The 19,447-nt window shown below is 67.2% G+C and overlaps 1 protein-coding gene across 3 annotated transcripts in view; it reads left to right on the top strand.

The window, feature by feature from the left end:
- The window catches only part of CARD11 (caspase recruitment domain family member 11), a 71,508-nt gene extending 52,345 nt beyond the window's left edge, over positions 1-19,163 (top strand). For 2 of the 3 annotated variants that reach the window (XM_036314660.1, XM_036314658.1), the window contains 16 exons: positions 1,268-1,444; positions 2,503-2,554; positions 3,089-3,171; positions 4,102-4,202; positions 5,365-5,417; positions 7,092-7,224; positions 7,636-7,849; positions 8,195-8,321; positions 10,481-10,721; positions 11,245-11,341; positions 11,691-11,786; positions 13,182-13,317; positions 14,304-14,483; positions 15,454-15,578; positions 17,077-17,192; positions 18,535-19,163. In XM_036314660.1, the coding sequence (XP_036170553.1) occupies positions 1,268-1,444; positions 2,503-2,554; positions 3,089-3,171; positions 4,102-4,202; positions 5,365-5,417; positions 7,092-7,224; positions 7,636-7,849; positions 8,195-8,321; positions 10,481-10,721; positions 11,245-11,341; positions 11,691-11,786; positions 13,182-13,317; positions 14,304-14,483; positions 15,454-15,578; positions 17,077-17,192; positions 18,535-18,739 (2,136 nt within the window). In that variant the 3' untranslated portion in view covers positions 18,740-19,163. The remainder of the gene's footprint in view (positions 1-1,267; positions 1,445-2,502; positions 2,555-3,088; positions 3,172-4,101; positions 4,203-5,364; positions 5,418-7,091; positions 7,225-7,635; positions 7,850-8,194; positions 8,322-10,480; positions 10,722-11,244; positions 11,342-11,690; positions 11,787-13,181; positions 13,318-14,303; positions 14,484-15,453; positions 15,579-17,076; positions 17,193-18,534) is intronic. The other variant, XM_036314659.1, reaches the window with a different exon arrangement.
- Positions 19,164-19,447: the final 284 nt, after the last annotated feature.

The raw sequence follows: 19,447 nt of genomic DNA, 5'->3' as shown, positions 1-19,447 counted from the left end.
AGGGACCCAGACAGGCCCCAAGCAGCTTGCCTGGGGCCCCAGTATCGGGGCCTGGGAGACGGGGATGCCCACCCCTCACCCCCTCACCCCCCGTAGAGGACGCCCTGGCTGGAGGCAGACCGGAGCCTGGCGTTTCCGCAGGCTGTCAGCACACGGAGAAGGGCGCGTGGAGCCGGGAGCGGGCTGTGGCGCCTCCACCCGGGCCTCGGTGTGGCCCCGGGAGCCAGTGTGCGGTGCCCTCAGCTCTCAAGCCTCTTGTGCTCACGCAGACGCTCAGGAAGGACCTGGTGCCGGGCATGGGGTGGGCTCAGGGTCAGCGGCCAACTGTACGGACAAGACGGGACCACAGGACAGACGGGCCAGGCCAGGGGGCGGGGTGGCACCCTGGCATGCTGTTGGCGGCCATGATGGCCGACTGGGCGGTGGGGACAGGCAGGGGCCACAGTGGGAGGAGCCGCAAGGGGAGGGGGCGGCGGTGGTGGAAGGACGGGCGTTGTCCGCTTCGCAGGGGCCGGGAGGGGTTTTGTGCAGGGAGGTAGGGCAGCTTTGGCTCTGGAGGCTGTAGGGTAGCCGGTGGGGGTGGCGTGGCATGGCTTTGGGGGTCAGCAGAAGTGACCTCACGCCCTCACCCCTCAGCCCAGTACAGAGGACAGGACCCAGCACTGTTTCTGTCCTTATTCCCTCGTTCGGCAATGTGTTCTTTTTTGTTTGTTTGTTTTTTCTAAATATATTCATAGATTTCATGGAGGAAGGGGGGAGAGAGAGAGAAGCATCAATGATGAGAGAGAACCATGGATCGGCTGCCTCCTGCACGCCCCACATGGGGATCGAGCCCGCAACCCAGGCATGTGCCCTGACCAGGAATTGAACCGTGACCTCCTGGTTCAGGGTCAGCGCTTAACCACTGAGCTTCCTGGCCGGGCCTGGCAATGTTTTTCGTATTCATAGCTCAGACTGGGGGCTGGAAATTGGAGAGAGGATGGTGCACCTCGGATCAAAGGGGCAGGACCAGCTTGGGGGTCCCATCCCTGCTCCAGGCCCTGGCTGGCGGGAGGCGGGATGGAGGCTGGTGAGGAGAGACGGGGTGGAGCTGGAAGATGGCCTGGCCTCCCGGTAGACGGGCGTCGGGGGGGTCGGGGGCGGAGAGAAGCGCAGGCGTCCTGAGCTTGGGCCCGGGACGTGGCGGCACCAGGGGCAGAGCGGCTCTGTGGCCTGGCGGCTGCCGCTCACCCCCCCCCCCCCCCCCGCCCGGCTCCCCTGTCTGCAGAGTCTGCCCCGGAACCTGCCGGTGACCATCATCTCCCAGAGCTTCGGGGACGCCAGCCCCAGGACCAACGGCCAGGAAGCCGACGACTCCTCCACCTCCGAGGACTCACCTGAAGACAGCAGATACTTCCTGCCCTGCCACCCGCCCAAGCGCAGGATGAACCTGAAGGGCATCCAGGTACCTGCGGGCAGCGGGCGGCGGGCAGAGGGCGGCGGGCGGTGGGCAGAGGGCGGCGGGCGGCAAGCGGGAGCCGTCAAGGATGCGGCTGTGCTTCTGCTGCGGGTCTCAGGCCCCAGACGGGCCGACCCGTCACAGCCCTACGGACGGACGGACGGACGGACAGGCACTGCGCGCTGTGCGTGTTGGCCAGTCCCCTCGTTTCCTTTAAATGTAGTAGGAGAGGCCCGGCCGGCGGGGCTCAGGGGGGAGCATTGACCTATGACCCAGGAGGTCACGGTTCAATTCCCGGTCAGGGCACAGGCCTGGGTTGCGGGCTCTGGCCCCAGTGGGGGGCGTGCAGGAGGCAGCCAATCCATGATTCTCCCATCATTGATGTTTCTGTCTCTCTCTCCCTCTCCCTTCCTCTCTCTGAAATCAATAAAGAAATATTAAATAAATAAATAAGTGGAGAGAGAGAGGGAGGGAGGGAGGGAGGGGGGGAGGGAGGGAGGCATTATTTCCAAATTCAACAGGTAGGTGTGAGTGCAGCCCCCCTCCTGAGTGGGGGAGTGACGGGCACAGCAGACGCGGGGCTCCCCGTCCTCCGTCTGCCGGGCTCCGTGTCTAGCGTGTCTGTGGCGCACTCTGGCCCCGGATGAGGAAGGAGCAAGGGAAGGAGGGAAGGAGGGAGACGATGTCGTGTGAGGGCCTGACCATGCCCACGGGTCCCCACCGTCCCCGCACCACGGACCAGGGCAGCACATCCAGGGGACCCACTGGTGGAGTGGCCGGCAGCGCCCGACGCCCGCCCTCCCTCGCCGCGCCCGGGGCGTGTGGATCCACGCAGCCCGGCGCCCGCGCCCGCCGCTCACCCTCCGCCCCTCGGAGCTCTGTCCTCCAAGCCCAGCCCCGGCCTCCCTGGGGGCGTCTGGCCAGCAGCTGTCGCCGCGGAGATGGGTGCCGTGCGCCTGCTGTGGTCGCAGCCGCGTGGCAGGGGCCGCTGGGCTCCCCCTCGCCCTCCCCTCCGTCACGGCGCCGGGTCTGGGCCCGCGTGACCCTGTCCTCTGCCCCCTCAGCTGCAGAGAGCCAAGTCCCCCATCAGCCTGAAGCGCGCGTCCGACTTTCCAGGTTAGTGCGGCGCGGCCTCCGCTCTGTCCCCCGCTGCTCTGCGTCCGTCGCACCCCCTGGCGCTCGCCCCTGCGGGGACACCTGGGACTGGCCTTGGGGCTGGGGCGGGGTGTCCACCTGGTAATTAATGGTCACTGTGCCGGGAGGGCAGGAGCAGCCTCGTCGTGTCCACCACCGCTCCCTGTGGGTCCCCAGAGCCCCAGTGCAGCCTTCTGTCTGTCTGTCTGTCTGTCGGCGAGAAGCATACGAAAGGCCCAGCAGCCCCTGAGGGAGGGGGAGGGGAGGGACTCCCTGCTCCAGGGGACAGTACTTACCTGGGGGCCTGGCCAGGGCAGGGGCTGCTGGGGAATGAGGCCAGCCTTACCCCAGGAGCCTGCAGTGGGACGGGGTCAGGAGAGGAGAGAGCAAGCCCGTGGGAGCGAGGAGCCGAGCCCCCAGACAGGACCCCCCCTGTTCCCCCTTCCCCCCCAAGGGGCTCTCAACTCCCTGTCCCTCCCCTCTCCCCTCGGCCTCTCCTGCCCGTGGTGAGGACAGGGAGGGGACAGGAAGAAGAAGGCATGGACGTCAGCCCCAGCTCCTCCCGGTCCCTGCCCATCACCAGCTCCTTCCCTAAGATGGTAAGCATGGCCCCTCCTGCCCCCACCCCAGGGCCCTGCTTCCCTCTGCAGGCCTGGCGCCCGCTCCCCTTCCGGGCTGCACCCCAGGCCTCTTATGTATGTGAAGATGTTGGGGCCTCAGGATGTGTTTCCACCTCCGGCCGCCTCCTCCCCATTTAACTCTCGGATGGAGGAGGCGCCCCCCTCCCCCGGGGCTGTGGGAATCGCACGAGCTGCCGGGACTCTGCCACAACCCCTCGGCCCTGACACCCCGGCTGGGGGCCCAGTCGGCCCTTCCCCAGCCCAGAGGCCCTCTCCTCAGCTCCAGCCCCCCCTGGGCAGCCCGCCTGGGTCTCAGCCGCCTCCCACCTGCCAGGCAGCAGGGGGCTGGGGATTAGCGAATCTAACCCAGGGCCACCCTGAGAAGCTTGTCAGCTCTGCTTCCAGAACAGGCCCCGGGGAGGGGAGGGCGGCGAGGAGATGGAGATGCAGTGCTAACAGACGCTAACAGGTGACTCCTGAGGGCAGCTCTGGGGGCGGATCCGGCGCTTGTAGAAGGCAGCCCTTGCCAGGAGCCGGCAGGCCTGGTTTTGAAAGATCGCCCCACTGCCCCCCACACACAAGGAGGCCGGGCCCGCAGGTCTTCATCTGGTCCAGGGCGGGTGCCCCGACCTCGCAGCTGGGGCCCTGGCGCTCAGCCTGTGCAGGGTGCAAGTCCACTCCCGCCTGCAGCCCATCCTCCCGCCTGCGCCCCCCCACCGCCCGCCCCCGCCCCCCCACAGATGTGCTGGTTCTCGGGGGAGGTCCCCTCTGAGACCCGCTGGCCAGCCCCACACCCCAGCGAGGCAGGGCCGCGTCCCAGCGAATGTGGTCGCTGTGCCTGTGATCCGGGGCCCACGGGGGCCCGGGCGGGGCTGCCTGGCCCCGTAACACTGTCCCTGGCGTCCAAAGCAGCCCCACCGGAGCCGGTCCAGTATCATGTCCATCACCGCTGAGCCCCCGGGGAACGACTCCATCGTCAGGCGCTGCAAGGAGGACGCGCCCCATCGGAGGTGGGTGACGGGCCTGGTGCCCGCCGTGCCCTCTGCACTGACCACCTTCCCCTCCCGGGCGCCGGGGAGGGCAGCCGGGACGCGTTTTACAGACGAGGAGGCCGGGGCTCAGAGGAGGAACATGGCTCTCCCAGGGCCACCGGCCAGCGAGCAAATGGGAGAACCGGCGCCACTTGTCCCTGTGCGCGAAGTCAGGGTCCTCCGCCCGCGGCTCCAGGGTTTGGGCCCGAGCCACAGAGCCACCCGTGCATGGCCCCGGCTCCTCCCTCTCCCCTCCCTCGCCTCTTGGAAACCATCAGGTTCCCAGAAAGGAAACCACTCAGATACACCTGGCGGCGGCAGGGCACACCTGGGCGGCACCATAGGGGCACACCCGGGCGGCACCGTAGGGGCACACCCGGGCGGCACTGTAGGGGCACACCTGGGCGGCACCATAGGGGCACACCTGGGCGGCACCATAGGGGCACACCTGGGCGGCACCGTAGGGGCACACCTGGGCGGCACCGTAGGGGCACACCCGGGCGGCACCGTAGGGGCACACCTGGGCGGCACCGTAGGGGCACACCTGGGCGGCACTGTAGGGGCACACCTGGGCGGCACTGTAGGGGCACACCTGGGCAGCACAGCAGGGCACACCCGGGCGGCACGGCAGGGGCACACCCGGGCGGCACCATAGGGGCACACCCGGGCGGCACAGCAGGGGCACACCCGGGCGGCACCATAGGGGCACACCCGGGCGGCACATCTCCCGCCAGCCACAGATGGTGGGTCACACTCAAGTCTGAGATTGTCGGGTCCTGAAGGGCCGAGAGCACTGGTCACAGGCGGGGCTGGACCCATTTCTCCGGTCCCGCCAGGGCCTGGCTTGGGCCTCGATCCTCCGTGGCAAGGAGCACGTGTGAACAACCTGGACCTGAGAGAAGGCTGACACCTTGATGCCACCCCCACCCACCTCCCCCCTCCCCAGCAGAGCGCCCGCCGCATCCACCCCCTCAGCCACAGCCCCCCCTCCCGCTGACCCTCCTCTCTCCATCCCTCCTGCCCTCTCAGAACCAGCGTCTCAGAAAGCCAGGCCCCGGAGGCTCCCCTCCGCGAGCTCCGCACACCCAGCCCGGCACTCACACTCACGCCCACGCCCTCCCGCCCCCCTTGTGTCTTGCAGCGCCGTGGACGAGGACAACGACAGCGGCGGCTTCGACGTCTTAGACCTTGACGGTGGGTACCCGGCGGCTCCGAGCCTTTGCAGGTGCCACGCTGCCTGGCACTGAGCGGGAGCAGGGCACGTGGCTCCCGCCTGGCGCTCCAGCAGGGCCCGCGGGACGAAGCCCTGCACACAGTAGGGCCTCAGGAGCGAGAGGATGGGCTCTGAGAGGGCGCCGGGTGCTGCCCGGGCACAGAGAGGCCTCGGTCCTGGTGGGCTGCAGGGCTGGAGGCGCCGAGGGCTGTCCTTTGGTTTTTTGGGTGTTTTTTTTTTCTTTTAAATATATTTTTATTGATTTCAGAGAGGAAGGTGGGGGAGAGAGAGAAGCATCAGTGATGAGAGAGAATCATGGATCAACTGCCTCCTGCACGCCCCCTACTGGGGATGGAGTCTGCACCCCGGGCCTGTGCCCTTGACCTCCTGGTCCATAGGTCAAAGCTCAACCACGGAGCCACCTGGCCGGGCCTGGCCGCTGTTCCGTGGGGACACGGGCTGCTGCGCACGGGCCAGAGCTCGGCCTGGGTCTTTAAGAGGGAACGGCTCTCGGGCTGTAGCCAGCGCCCTGGACGCGCCTGCCTCGCGTACCTGGTCCCGTCTGATGGGTTCCCAGCGACCGGGCGCAGGTGCTTCTGTTCTCACTTTGCAGAATCAGATGAGGGCACGGTGGGTGGACGTGGCCTGGAGGCAGGGCGGCCGCCTAAGCATCCATGTATTAAGCTGTTAACCAACCTGAACAAGACAGGAGGAGAGGGGAGGGGCTGAGGTGGGGCGGCAGTTAAGGAGGCGGGGGCAGGGCCGCTGGGCCGGCGAGTGCGCGTGGCACTCCTAGGCGGGCGCCCGGGCCCGCTGTGCCATGCAGAGCCCTGCAGGGAGCCGGGAAGGGGCTCCGTCTCTGGGGGAGAGCGTGTGCGGCCCTAGCACCGCCCTGACGGCTGGCGGCCTGCTTCAGCCGCACCCGCTGAGCCCCGTGCCTCGCGGGCCTGGGCCATGTGCACGGGCTCACACGCGTGTCCCTGAGTCCTTGCCGAGGCAGAGGCTGTGGTCCAGGGGACGGTGCCGAGTTCCACACCGGGAGCCCCTGGCCTGCGGGCGGAGGGGGCAGGAGGGTTTGGCCTCTGGGGATGGCTCTCCTCCGGGCCAGCTCCCCGCCCGCCCGCAGATAAAATGAGAGATTAGTGGCTCCGTAATTGGGAGCCGTCAGGAGCTATATCAAGTGTTAAGAGAGGGCAGCCCTAATGGAGGCTGGGAGCGAGGAGGGTTGGAGGAGTTGGGGAAGGGGACGCGGGACAGTTCTGGGCAGCGGGCCAAGCGATTCTGATTCTGCAGCGTCCGGACAAATCCCCTTGCAGACCAGCCTCGTGATCAGCCCGAGCAGGGGCTGCGGAGCCTCTGCGGAGCCGAGCCCTGCCGGGCGGCCTTCCCAAGGGAGGGGAGGGGGACAGCTTTGCAAGGTCTAGGCTTTGCCCTCCTGCCCCGCCCAGCCCCGCCCCCAGCCTCCTAGGCCCAGAGCTGGTCGAGGGTAGTGAGACCTTGGGTGGTCCCCAAATGAGCCCAATTCAGAAGCAGAACCAGCAGCTGCGGACAGCGGCCGAGCCTCCCGGGAGCGGCCCAGGGCACCCCAGCAAGTCCGGGGCACCCTCTCCGCCCCGCCCCTGCTCCTGGGTCCTGAGGGCCCCGTCCCTTTGCAGATGACAGCCACGAGCGGTGCTCCTTCGGACCCCCCTCCATCCACTCCTCCTCCTCCTCCCACCAGTCCGAGGGCGTGGACGCCTTCGACCTGGAGCAGGTCAACCTCATGTTTAGGAAGTTCTCTCTAGAAAGGTACTGTGGCCGCGGGAAGGGGCACTGGGGTGGAGGCCACTCACCAGGTGGGACCCCCACGAAGGGGACCGTCCACAGCCCCTTGAGAGCTAGAATCTGAGTCCCCCAATCAGGCCCAGGGGGAGGGGCTTCCCCAGCCATGCAGCTGGGGGCGCCAGGAAGCAGCCTCCCCCCTTTGCCTGGCCCTGGGCCCCCGCCCGTCAAGGAGGAGTGGGGGGGAGACCTGGCTCTCAGGGCAGCAGTGTCTCCCGCCGCGGTCACTGGGTCACTGCCCGTGGCCAGGAGCAGCTCGGCTTCCCGCCCGTGTGCACAGCTCTCCCTCGAGGTGGCTGCAGTGGCAGCGCCCGCCCTCCGTTGTCCGGGGACAGGTGCTCAGCTCCAGCGCGACCCCCTGTTCCGTTTCCTGCCCAGACCCTTCCGGCCGTCGGTCACGTCGGTGGGGCAGGTGCGGGGCCCCGGGCCCGCGGTGCAGCCCTCGGTGCAGCACGCCACGCTGAGCGGCGACGGCCTCACCTCCCAGCTCACCCTGCTCGGCGGCAACGCAAGCGGCAGCTTCGTGCACTCGGTCAAGCCCGGCTCGCTGGCCGAGAAGGCCGGGCTGCATGAGGGCCTGCAGCTGCTGCTGGTGAGGGCGGGGCCCGGGGGAGGGGGCTCTAGGGGGCTGTCCCCGTGTCCCACCCCCACGGCTTGCATTCAGCTCGGCCCCCAGGCCAGGAGGGGGCGGGAAGGGGTGGGTCCCCTCCTCGCTACGAGCCCCTCTCCAGCCCTTCCCCCCGCCACTCCTCACGTGTGTTTCGGGAGCCTGTGCCCCTGCGAGTGCACACGGGCCAGCACATGTGTGCGGGAGGGGGGTAGACAGGAGGCGAGCGAGGCGACGAGGCGGGGTGCAGCGTGGGGGGACGCTCTCGCTTCGTGGGAGCCGCCAGCCCGGGCTCTGCCGCGGCCCAGGAGGAACAGGTCTGTTCTCCAGCTAGAAGGCTGCATCAAGGGCGAGCGGCAGAGCGTGCCCCTCGACTCCTGCACGAAGGAGGAGGCGCACTGGACCATCCAGCGGTGCAGCGGGCCCGTCACCCTGCACTACAAGGCCAACCAGGAAGGTGAGGCCCGCGCCGCCCTCGCGCCTGCCCTCGGCCGCGGCCACAGGACACCGGGCGGGCAGGACCCCGGGCGGGCGGCGGCCTCTCCTCGCGCACCTGTGCGGGGAGAGGAGGATCTGACGGGCGGGTGTGGGGTGGCAGCAGGAGGGCGACGAAGGTGAGCACCACGCACCTGCCTGGCACACGGCGGGCACACACCTGGCTCCGGGGCGCACTGCAGGTCCAGCCACGAGCAGGGGCCGGAGGCCGCCAGGGCTCCCAGCGCCGGGACTGGCCCTGTCTGGCCCGGCTCCCCCCTCCGGGCCGGGCTGGAGCTGCTTCCTCCGTCAGGTTCCCAGCCCCGGGGTTGGCGCGGGCTCTGCGGTGGCCGCTCTGGCAGGAGCAGGGCCCTGCAGCCACACGGAGGGCCAGGCCTTTGCACTGTGGCCCCGGGTCCAGGACAGCCAGGCCTCACCCGCTCCTGGTCCGGCCCCGGCAGCCTCACCGGCCCTTCCTGGTCCGGCCCGGGCGGGAGCGCCGCGCTCCATCTTCCCTGTGCCAGGCTGCGTCGCGCCCTCACCTCCGTGTTTCCCCGAGTGATTATCTCTGCAGCTGGAGCTTATTTTTAACCACAGGCTCATGAATGTTTCATCAGCGCAGAAATAGCCACTCTCACCGCCCTGCCGCCTCCCGCAGGCTTCCTGGCAGGGCCTGGCGGGGCCCCCCAGAGGTGGGCAGCGGGATAGCCCGGTATGGAGCTCAGCGGAGGAAATGTCCCTCTGCCGGGCCGGCTTATAGGGTCTCCACCCGGGCGGGGAGCTCACAGAGCGATTGGCATCAACACGACCCGGCTGGTGGGGGGGCCTGACCAGCGGCCCCCACTTCCCCGTGAACACGCACACATGCCTGCTGGCTCAGATGGCCGTGTGCGGTGTGGCCGTCTGACGAGCGGTCTCCGGGCCTGGCTGTGGGGACCGTGTGCTCGCCCACCGTGTTCCCGCAGCTCACGCACGTGGGGCTGACCTGGGACTGGAAAGGGGTTCGTGTCGTGGGCACCCCTTGTGGCATTTGCTGCATCTGTGCTTCATGCCCTTCCTTCCAAAGGGATTTGAAAGCGTCACACTGGCGAGCAATGGTGTCAGGGGGGCCTAACCCAGCGGTTCTCAACCTGTGAGTTGCAACCCCTTTGGCGGTCGAACGACCCTTTCACAGGGGTCGCCTAAGACCATCCTGCATATCAGATATTCACATGACGATTCATCACAGTAGCAACATGACAGTTATAAAGTAGCAACGAAAAGAATGTTATGCTTGGGTCACCACAACATGAGGAGCTGTATTTAAAGGGCCAGGAGGTTGAGAACCACTGGTCTAACCACAGCCGTCGTGGTCCTCGCCCTTCAGAAATCCACTCAGCAGCGTGTGCTCAACAGACCATAACCGGGGCCTGAGAACCCCACGTCTGTGACTGTGTCCAAGAGACACGAGTCTACACGTCCACCAGAGAGGCATAGCATGCTGGTCGCAGGGCTGTCCACAGCGGCCCAGGCCTGGGACAGCACCCGTGTGCACGCAGGAGAGACCCACGCCACGTGGACTCGTGCACAGCAGTGAGAAGGGCACAGATGCTGCACACAGCGTCGATGGCGCTCACGGGCATGATGTTGGGCAACAGACGCAGACGGGGGCCCTGCTGTTGGCTGCACGCGTGCGAAGCGTGGACTCTGGCCTGTGGAGGTGGCAGTGGGGGGTCCCAGGAGGGGTGTTGGCGGGAGGGGTGAGTGAGCGCTCTGTGTGGTGCTTGCGGGTGTGTCCGTCTGTGGGAATCCGTCAGGCTGAGTCCCATGATGACGCTGTTACTGTGCGAGCTGTGCATTGACTGGAGGGCAGGGTGGGGGTAATGAGACACGAGCGCTGGGTGAGGGTGGGGAAGGCGTGGGGTGTAGCAGAGACCCCAGATTTGTTGCAACTGGGCCCAAAATTTAGCTCTGAGCTTCCTGGACGCCAGGACAAGCCGGGAGCCCCGTAAGTGACACAGCTGCTGGTTCCCTGGGGGCCCCGGCGTCTCGGTGCCAGCAGCTCTGAGAGGAGTCAGGGCAGGTGGATGTGCCCGGGAGGCGGCGGCGGCGGCGGGAGGCCCGGCCCCGCCTCATCGGTGCGTGTCCCCTGCCTCCTGCCAGGGTACCGGACGCTGCTGAAGGACATGGAGGAGGGCCTGGTGACCTCAGGGGACTCCTTCTACATCCGGCTGAACCTGAACATCTCCGGCCAGCTGGACGCCTGCTCCCTGTCCCTGAGGTGCGACGACGTGGTGCACGTGCGCGACACCATGTACCAGGACCGGCACGAGTGGTTGTGCGCGCGCGTCGACCCGTTCACGGACCACGACCTGGACCTGGGCACCATCCCCAGCTACAGCCGGTGAGGCGGGGCCTGGGGTGGCCGCGCAGCCCAGGGGACACGCGGGCGCCTTGCCGTGGAGCAGCAAGGCCCATTTCCCCTCCTGGGAGCCTTCCTGCCTCGGGGACGCTGCTCTCTCCCTAAGTCCCCGAGCGCCCTCTCGGTCCTTCTCCCGCAGCTTCCCGCTCGCGTCCGCTAGTCCTGGGCCCGGAATGGCACAGCAGTAGCCAGTGGCCACCAGGGGCTGAGCACCAGCCTCCCCACACACACACACCACCCACTAGATGCACAGGCGTCCGTAAAGCACCTGTAAACGCCAGCACCATGGCCCAGGCCAGGCCTGGGGGGCAGCCTTCGTAGAACCGTTTACAGATGAGGCCACTATGATGGCCCTGGAGGCAGGACTCAGGCCCAGAGGCGAGGCTCCCTGTCCACCCCCGGGTGCCCCAGGCTCAGAGCTCACAGCCCTCACGCAAGGCCCCTGCCCAGGGCTGGCCCTGCCTCTGCTCCGGCCCTGAGGTTCCGCCCCCTGTCCCCTCCCCAGAGCCCAGCAGCTGCTCCTGGTCAAGCTGCAGCGGCTGATGCAGCGGGGCAGTCGCGAGGAGGCCGACAGCGCCCACCACACCCTCAGGGCCTTCCGGGTAGGTCCCCGCCCTGCCCACCGGGGCTCCCCCCATCTTGGAGGGATCGCAGCCGGGAGCGGATAAGTCCTGGGGTGAAGGGTCCCGGGGAGACTTGGTTCTCAGGACACCCCTCTAGGAGGAGCCTGCCCTGTGACCGGAGGCCACGGCGATGCTGAGCCAGGGCTCTCGTCTCCATGGGAACGGGTCTCGGGCTTCTCTTGCCGTCTGAGCTGCCCCTGCCAGGACGCGGGTCCCTGGCTGGCACTTCCCGTCGGCTCGGAGGGGGCTTGCGACACGCCTGTGTCTCGGTGGCGGTGGCGTGTCCTGCCCAGCACCGCGGGGCTGACAGTGGGTCACCTGGTTTCAGAACACCCTGCAGCCCGAAGAGCCGCTCTCCACCAGTGACCCCCGGGTCAGCCCCCGCCTCTCGAGAGCCAGTTTCCTCTTTGGCCAGCTGCTCCAGGTGAGGCCTCAGGCACCCGCTGCTCCTCAGCCGCTGGCCCTGCCCCCTCCCATCCAGGTGACCTGGCAGCGGGCCGGTCGGCGGGCTCTGCGCCTGCGGAAAGCAAACACGCTGCTTTCCTAAGAGGTTGGGGAGTTCGTGGCTGGAAGCTCAGCCTCTGCTAAACAGTAGCAGAAACCGGAAGCCGTGTCCCAGGAAAGGGAAGCACGTTGCTGGTGTCTGGGTCAGTGTGTCCCTCGGGCTGAGCGTCCCGTTTCTCCCTGAGCCGCCCACAGCCAAGGGCGACGGGAACCAGCAGATCCTTCGAATCTCATCTAACCACCGAGCTATTTCAGCTCTTCGGGACCAAATGATCTTCCCTGATACTTAGCTCTACAGGGACTTTTTTTTGATGGGTCATTATCCAAGGACCATAGAGTGGCTAGTGGGGGTGTCCCGTGAAATCAGAAGTGGTTTCACACGCACACGGTGAGCAGTTCCATGTGGCCGTCCCTTCGGTCACAGGCGACAGAGCTGAGGGAGGAGCTCTAAGCTGGGCCTGCGGGGCGGTGCGTGTGCAGGCGCTGCGCTAACGTGTCCCTCCACTGCTCTGTCCTGCTGTTGGGACACGAGGGACCCAGAGACGTGGTGAACGGTGTGACCCTAAAGCCCAGGGGATGCAGACAGGTAGCAGGAAGTCCCTGGCAGAGGTAGCAGGGAACCCTGCTGGGCCTGAGGCATCCTGGGAGCAGGACCACACGGGAGCACATGTTACTGCCACGTGTCAGCAAGCTGACACCCAGGGGCCGCTTGACAGCAGAGCAGACAGAAATCCCGGCTCCCCGACTCCCCTCCCGGCAGAGGAGGGTATGGAGAGACACAGAGTGTCCGGGGGACATGGTGGGAGCCTGGGTTCTGTGCCTGCCATGGGGACAGCCCTCTCGGCCCCCCACACCTCATCCCTGAACTTGGGAGGGAGCAGGTCCTCCTGGAGGAGCCGAGGACAGCAAGGCAGGGGTGCAGAGAGCAGTGCCCCGGGAGATGGGGCCTGGGCTGTCCACCAGCAGGGCTCCCAGCCAGCGGGGCTCCCAGCCTGGGCCTTCAGCGGCCGGGCACCCCTGGCCCCACCGCCTGCGGAGGCCGCACCCATGGTCTGCAGGGTGCAGGCGGGACCACAGGACGAGCCCCCGGCTCCAAGCCTGGGCCAGGAGAGAGTGGGCGCCTGTCCACTTAGTTACCTAATGACACCCACGCACAAGGACCGCAGGCCTGCAGGCACCTCCTGTGTCCCCAGGGGAAGTGGGGACCGGGCCGGGCAGGCTGGGACTGGACAGAGGTCTGCCGGAGCCGGGCTGAGAGCACGGGGGCGGGTCAGACGCGAACCGGCCGACAGCCGTGTGCGCCCTCTGCCCCCAGTTCGTCAGCAGGTCGGAGAACAAGTACAAGAGGATGAACAGCAACGAGCGCGTGCGCATCGTTCCCGGGAGCCCGCGCGGGGGCCTGGCCCGGCCCTCCATGGACGCCACCAAGCTCCTGGCCGACAGGCAGGAAGGTACGGCGCCCACCGTGGCCCCTCCCCCGGCCCGGCGGCTCAGGGTCCCCGCAAGGGGCGCTGGAGCCTCTCCCTCCAAACGGGGTGCCTCCCAGGGAGCATCTGCCTGGCTTCAGCTGGGGGGACACAGCCCCCCAGGTGGCGTCCCGCCAAGCCCATCCCCGTGAGCCCCGCTCGGTTGGTGTGCGCCCAGAAGCCGTGCTGGTGGGGGCTGTTTGCTGGGAAGGGTTTGCCTGTTGGTTCCTGTCCCCCGTGCGCACTCCTGCCGTTCATCACGCCGGGGAAGGGCCCCGGGCACAGGCCCCTGTGCAGGGCCTGCTGGTGGCCAGAGCGGGGCCTGGGCTGCTGGGTCAGACAAAGCACATGCCCAGCCTCTGGTTTCCGGAAGGCGGCTCCTCCAGGCCCGCATGGGGTGGGAAGGCGGCATGAGGCCGTGCGCTCCTGCCTCTGCCCCTGCAGCTTCCAGGGCTCCTGAAGGGCGCCGAGCCCCTCCTGGCGCCCGGTCAGCCCTGCCCCTTGCAGGCTCCTACAATCCTGACTCCCTGGCGTCCACCTCCTCTGCCCAGACGGGCCTGACTCCAGCCCCTCGCTGTCCATACCCCTTGTCGGAGCAGCATCCCTGCCCGTCCGCTCCAGGCCCCTCCTCAGTGCTCAGTGCCGTCAGAGGGACAGAGTTGGTGTTTGTTCCTCGCGCCTTGTCTGCCTTCTGCCACCACAGCCCTCCTGGCATGGAGCGCCCAGAGGCAGGGCCACATGCCTGCTCACAGCACAGGGCCTAGCCCAGGGTCACTCCGTCAGCTTCCTGGCGGCCAGGCGCATCCTGGAGCCTGTGGGCTTGCCGTCGGCCTTGTCTGCCAGACCCGGGCCCCGTGGTCCATTCTCCCCCGAAAGGATCCGTGAGGCCAGAAGGCACCCAGGGCCTCCGTGCCCCCCACCCAGGCCAGGCCGGCAGGGGTCCCCAGCCAGCCCTTCTCTGTCCCTCCCAGAGCTGGACCCCGAGAGCGAGCTCAGCAAGAACCTCAGCCTGATCCCCTACAGCCTGGTGCGCGCCGTCCACTGCGAGCGCCGCCGGCCCGTGCTCTTCACGCCCACCATGCTGGCCAAGGCGCTGGTGCAGAAGCTGCTCAACTCGGGGGGCGCCATGGAGTTCACCATGTGCAAGCCAGGTGAGCCCCCGGCCGGAGCCCCCTCCCCACCGCCAGGTCACATCACAACAGCGGCTGGAGAAGCAGGAGGAGCGGTGGAGTGGCCGGGTGTGGACGGGAGGCCTGTGTGCCCATGCCAGCCTGGCCAAGTTCTCACTCGGGGGCCCAGAGCCAGGGGAGCCGGTCTTCCCTTCCCCCCTTTACACTGAAGGTGGCAGGGTGAATACGGGTTTCAGGGTCAGCCAGGGGTCCCCAGTCTGGGCCCTTATGTGGGCGACAAGCCACCCCATCACTGGGGACTTCTGCATCCTCATGTGGCAGGGAGACAATTATGGATGGTGGGTGGACAGATGGATGGATGGACAGGTGGGTTGATATGTGGATGGATGGATGGATGGATGGATAAAAGGATGGGTGAGTAGATGGATGAATGGATGGGTAGATGAATTGATGGATGGGTGGGTGGTGGATGGATGAATGGATTGGTAAGCAGATGGATGGATAGATGGATGATGGGTGGATTGATAGGTGGATGGATTGATGGATGATGGGTGGGTTGGTGGGTGGATGGATGATGGATGGGTTGGGAAGTGGATTTATAGGTGGGTGGATTGATGGATGATGGGTGGATTGGTGGGTAGATGGATTGATGAGCAGATAGTTGAGTGGATGGGTAGATGGGTGGGTGGATGGGTGAGGGAACACGAAGTCCCTCATGACAGGCACCCGTGATCATCATGAGATGCTTTGTCCAGTGAATCTTACCGCTGGGAAGCAGAGCGAGTGCTCACTCACAGCTGTGCTGGCGCTGCCAGAGGAGTTGCAGCCAAGCCCTTGGGAGCCTCCGGCGGTGGGAGGCGGGTTATGTACACGCAGCCAGGATTGGGCCCGGGCATGCAGCTGTGTCCAGCCCCGATGGGAAGGCAGAGGGGACAGGACGTCGGCCCAGCGCCGCCTTGAGCCTCCCTCAGGACTGGGCCTGTCCCCGCAGATGTTGTTACGAGAGACGAGTTCCTCAGAAAGCAGAGGTCAGAGACCATCATCTACTCCCGAGAGAAGAACCCCAACACCTTCGAGTGCATCGTCCCCGCCAACATCGAGGCTGTGGCGGCCAAGGTGAGGCGGGGGGAGGCCGGGCGGCGTGGCCCCTGCCCGGTGACCGCGGAGGCCGCCTTGGCCGTGGCTGAGCGCCGTGGGGATGTGACTGGCTCTCGCCTCCAGTGGGTGGGCCTCCTCCTTCTCCCTTCCTCCCTCCACGCCTCGTCCGGCTCTGACGTGCCCTCGTGTTTTGAAACCTCCTGTTTCTGCCGCTTCCTGGGGCTCTAGTTCACGCTGTTGGGGGGACGGGGGTTGCTTGGCCGTGATAACAAGGGCCAGAGATAGAGAGCGAGTGTGTGTTGGGGCCGGGCCGGGGCCAGGGCCAGCTGGTGGTGACAGATGGGGTGTTGGCCAAAGGAGGAGAAACGAAGCACCGGGGGTCATGGCAGCGACACGAGCAGGTGTCGGCGCGCAGGCAGCGTCCTCTGGAGCCCGGCGCACGCCCTCCGCACTGAGTCTCTCCCGGCCCAGGGCTCTGAAAGCGCAGCTCCCGACCTTGGGTGTGACCTTGGGGACGGCCAGGAGCTCGCATTTGCCGTCCAGCAGATGGTCACGCCAGCGCCCTCCCGGCCTGGTCACTCGCAGACACAAGCACAGGCACAGCCCTCCGCCTGGGCTCGGTGGCCAGAGGCTGGGCCGTGGCCGGTGAAGGGTTCGCACAGTGGACGATGGAGGGCGGGCGGGTCTGCAGGTTGGAATGAGGTCGTGGGAGCCGAGGCAGTGATGCCGTCAGATCTGCGAGAAGCCGGCAGCCGCTGGGCGGGAGGGCGGGGAGCAGTGAGGGAACATGGGGCGCGGCGTCATTTCTCCATCCCACGTGCGAGCCCCGGTGCGGTTCTGGGGGTGAGACCCGTGGCCGCTCGCTGGGAGCACGTGCGGTTTCCCGCCTTCACGGCGCTTCGTGCGGAGGTGGTTTGTGCTGGAAGCGACCCTGCAGCCACAGGGATTGTCCCCTCGGGAATGAGGTGGCGGGCGCCGGGGGCCTGTGGACGCGGGGCACCCCGCCGAGGGTGCTCCCCTGCCTGGGACCGGGCCGCCTTTGCCGGGCGCCTGGCGCAGCTGGCGTTCCCGGTGCCCCTTTGACTTTAGGACTCACTCAGGCCGCCAGGGTCGCCTGGGCCCCGGTGCCTGGGCCCCCAGTGCCTTCTCCACGCATGGCCAGAGGAGGCTGGGTTTCGCTCTTGGTCATTCCCGGGTTCCGCCTTGGTTCAGCCCCTGGCACTCTGGGCTCTCAGCCTGGTCTGCAGCCCAGGCCCCACCCCTGCGTCTCAGGCCACGCCCCCTGTGTATCAGGCCACACCTGCATCCTAGGCCCCGCCCCCTACATGTCAAGCCCCGCCCCACAGCCCTTCCCCACACCCCAGGTCCCGCCCCCTGTGTCTCAGGCCCCGCCCCCTGTGTCTCAGGCCCCGCCCCCTGTGTCTCAGGCCACTCCCACACCCCAGGCCCCGCCCAGGCCCCTCACTAGCTGGGGAGGAGCCGGTGGGCCGCTGCTGACAAGGGGCTGTGCCTGCAGAACAAGCATTGCCTGCTGGAGGCCGGGATCAGCTGCACGCGAGACCTGATCAAGTCCAGGATCTACCCCATCGTGCTCTTCATCCGGGTGTCGGAGAAGAACATCAAGAGGTTCAGGTAGGGCCCCGAGACCCCGGGCGCCCGAGAGCACCCCCTCTCCTCCCGCCCACCGCCACGCCTCTGGGGCTCCCACCAGAGCAGCCGGGCCCTCCGGCGGGAGGAGAGGCCAGGGCGTGTGCAGTTTGTCACAGGCTGGGCCGTGGGGTCTGAGAGGAGAGGAGTCGGGATGAGGCTGAGGTTTGGGGCCCGGTGGGGACACGCATCACCTCTGACCCCCCCTCTCCTCGCACACGACCGAGACGGAGAGCTGAGGCCACTGCACTCTGTCACCAGATGTTTGGGGGGCGCCTGTTAAGTGCCAGGACCTAGGGGACCCCTGAGGGAGCAGATGATACCAGAGTCCCCACCTGACCACTTCACACACCCCAGGTGGCCCTCATCCAGAGCAGACCCCACAGCTCGCCGTGGGGACGGGATGGTGTGGCCGCTGCAGGAAAACAGGATGGAGGGCCCCCAAAATTAACACCACCTCCAGGGACCCCGCAACCCCACCCCTGGCCACAGCAGGGCCGGGCAGGTGCTCACCCGCCCACGGATGGGCCAGGAGCCAGCGAAGCAGGCCCATCCATGCAGTGGGATGGTTGTCACCCCTGAGGTAGGGGCAGGGGGACCCTGTTTTCCAGGGCCGTTGGATGTGTCGCACATCATACTCGGGCCACACAAAATCGCCAGCTGAAACATTAGCCTGCTCCGTTAGCCAAGCATTTAATCACTCGCCCCTCACGTCTCGGCAGGGCCAGAGCAAATGACTTCAGGGGCCTTGTCCATCCCGTGGCTGATGTCCATCCCCCCCTGCTTTCAGGGGAACGGAGCTCTGACACATGAAACATGGACACTGTGCGCAGAGGACGCACACTGTGTGACTCACCTACACGAGGCCGGAGGAGTCACGTTCAGAGAGACAGGGGTGGAGGGGCCAGGGGCTGGGCGGGGAGTGAGTGTTTAATGGCGACAGACGCTCAGCTGGGGAGATGGGAAGTTCTGGAGATGGTGGTGGTGACGGTTGCACAGTGTGTGAGTAAACTTACCGCTGAGCTGTGCACGGAGGAGTAGTTACGATGGGAGGTGTTATTTCTATGTACCTGACCACGTGGAAAAGTAAAAAGAAAGTGGGTTTTTAATGCCCACCTCTTGGGATTTCCATAACGAGCAGAGTAGAAGGGCTCAGTACGGCGTGTGCGAGAGGCAGCAGCCGCTGCGGACAAACAGCCAGGGAAGGGGTGGTCGGCGGGGTGGGGAGGGGTGGCCCCCAGCAGGGGCGGCTGGGCTGGACAATGGTCACACACCCCGGGGCCTGCAGCCTCTCCCCAGCCCTGCCTCCGCCCCGGCCCGCCCGCAGGAAGATGCTGCCGCGGCCGGACACGGAGGAGGAGTTCCTGCGCCTGTGCCGGCTGAAGGAGAAGGAGCTGGAGGCGCTGCCCTGCCTGTACGCCACGGTGGAGACCGACATGTGGGGCAGCGTGGAGGAGCTGCTGCGCGTGGTCAAGGACAAGATCGGCGAGGAGCAGCGCAAGACCGTGTGGGTGGACGAGGACCAGCTGTGAGGCGGCGTGTGCCAGCGGGACTCGGCGGGTGTCCGGGCCCCACGGCAGGGCTCTGGGCGAGGGCAGAGGGCATCGTGTGCCCGCAGAGCCGCCCGCCTGGGGCTTCTCCCCCCAGCGAGAGCCCGGGGCCAGACCCTCCCTCAGAGGGAGCGGGCGCGGAGCCGCTGATCCCGCGGGGCTGGGCGGCCGAGGGTCCGGCCTGGCTGCCCGGAGCGGGGGCAGGGCCCCCAGAGGGCACAGCCGGCCGAGGAGCCGCAGCAGCAGTTGAATGTGACGCAGGGAGCGGGCGTGCGGCCCGCGATGCAGGGACCCAGCGGCCGGGCACCGCCTGTGCGGGGACGGGACGCTCAGAGCACACATTCCCGCCAGGACCGCCATCGGGCGGGGGAGCTGTGCCCGCTGTTCTTTTTCTTGCATTAAAATGTCTCCATTTCCTTGGTTTCAAGCCTCCTTTCATCTCATAGTCGGCAGGGCTTGCAGCTCCTGCCGCCTTCCCAACTTGCAGCCACGGCAGCGGGTATGTCAGGCTCACGTCGTGGCAGGTGAAGGCGGATGAACAACCTCCGCCGTTTTCCCAGGATGCCCGAGTGGGGGGACACGGTTTCCTCTCCTGGACCACGGCAGCCGCTCACGCCCAGGCGCCCCCTGAGCGGGCCCTGGGCTCCACCTCACCAGCCACAGTGGGGTGGGGCTGGGGGAGAGCAGGGG

Source organism: Myotis myotis, unplaced genomic scaffold (genome assembly GCF_014108235.1).
Source record: "Myotis myotis isolate mMyoMyo1 unplaced genomic scaffold, mMyoMyo1.p scaffold_m19_p_6, whole genome shotgun sequence".
Classification (NCBI taxonomy): domain Eukaryota; kingdom Metazoa; phylum Chordata; class Mammalia; order Chiroptera; family Vespertilionidae; genus Myotis; species Myotis myotis.
This window is presented reverse-complemented; position numbering and strand designations above follow the sequence as displayed.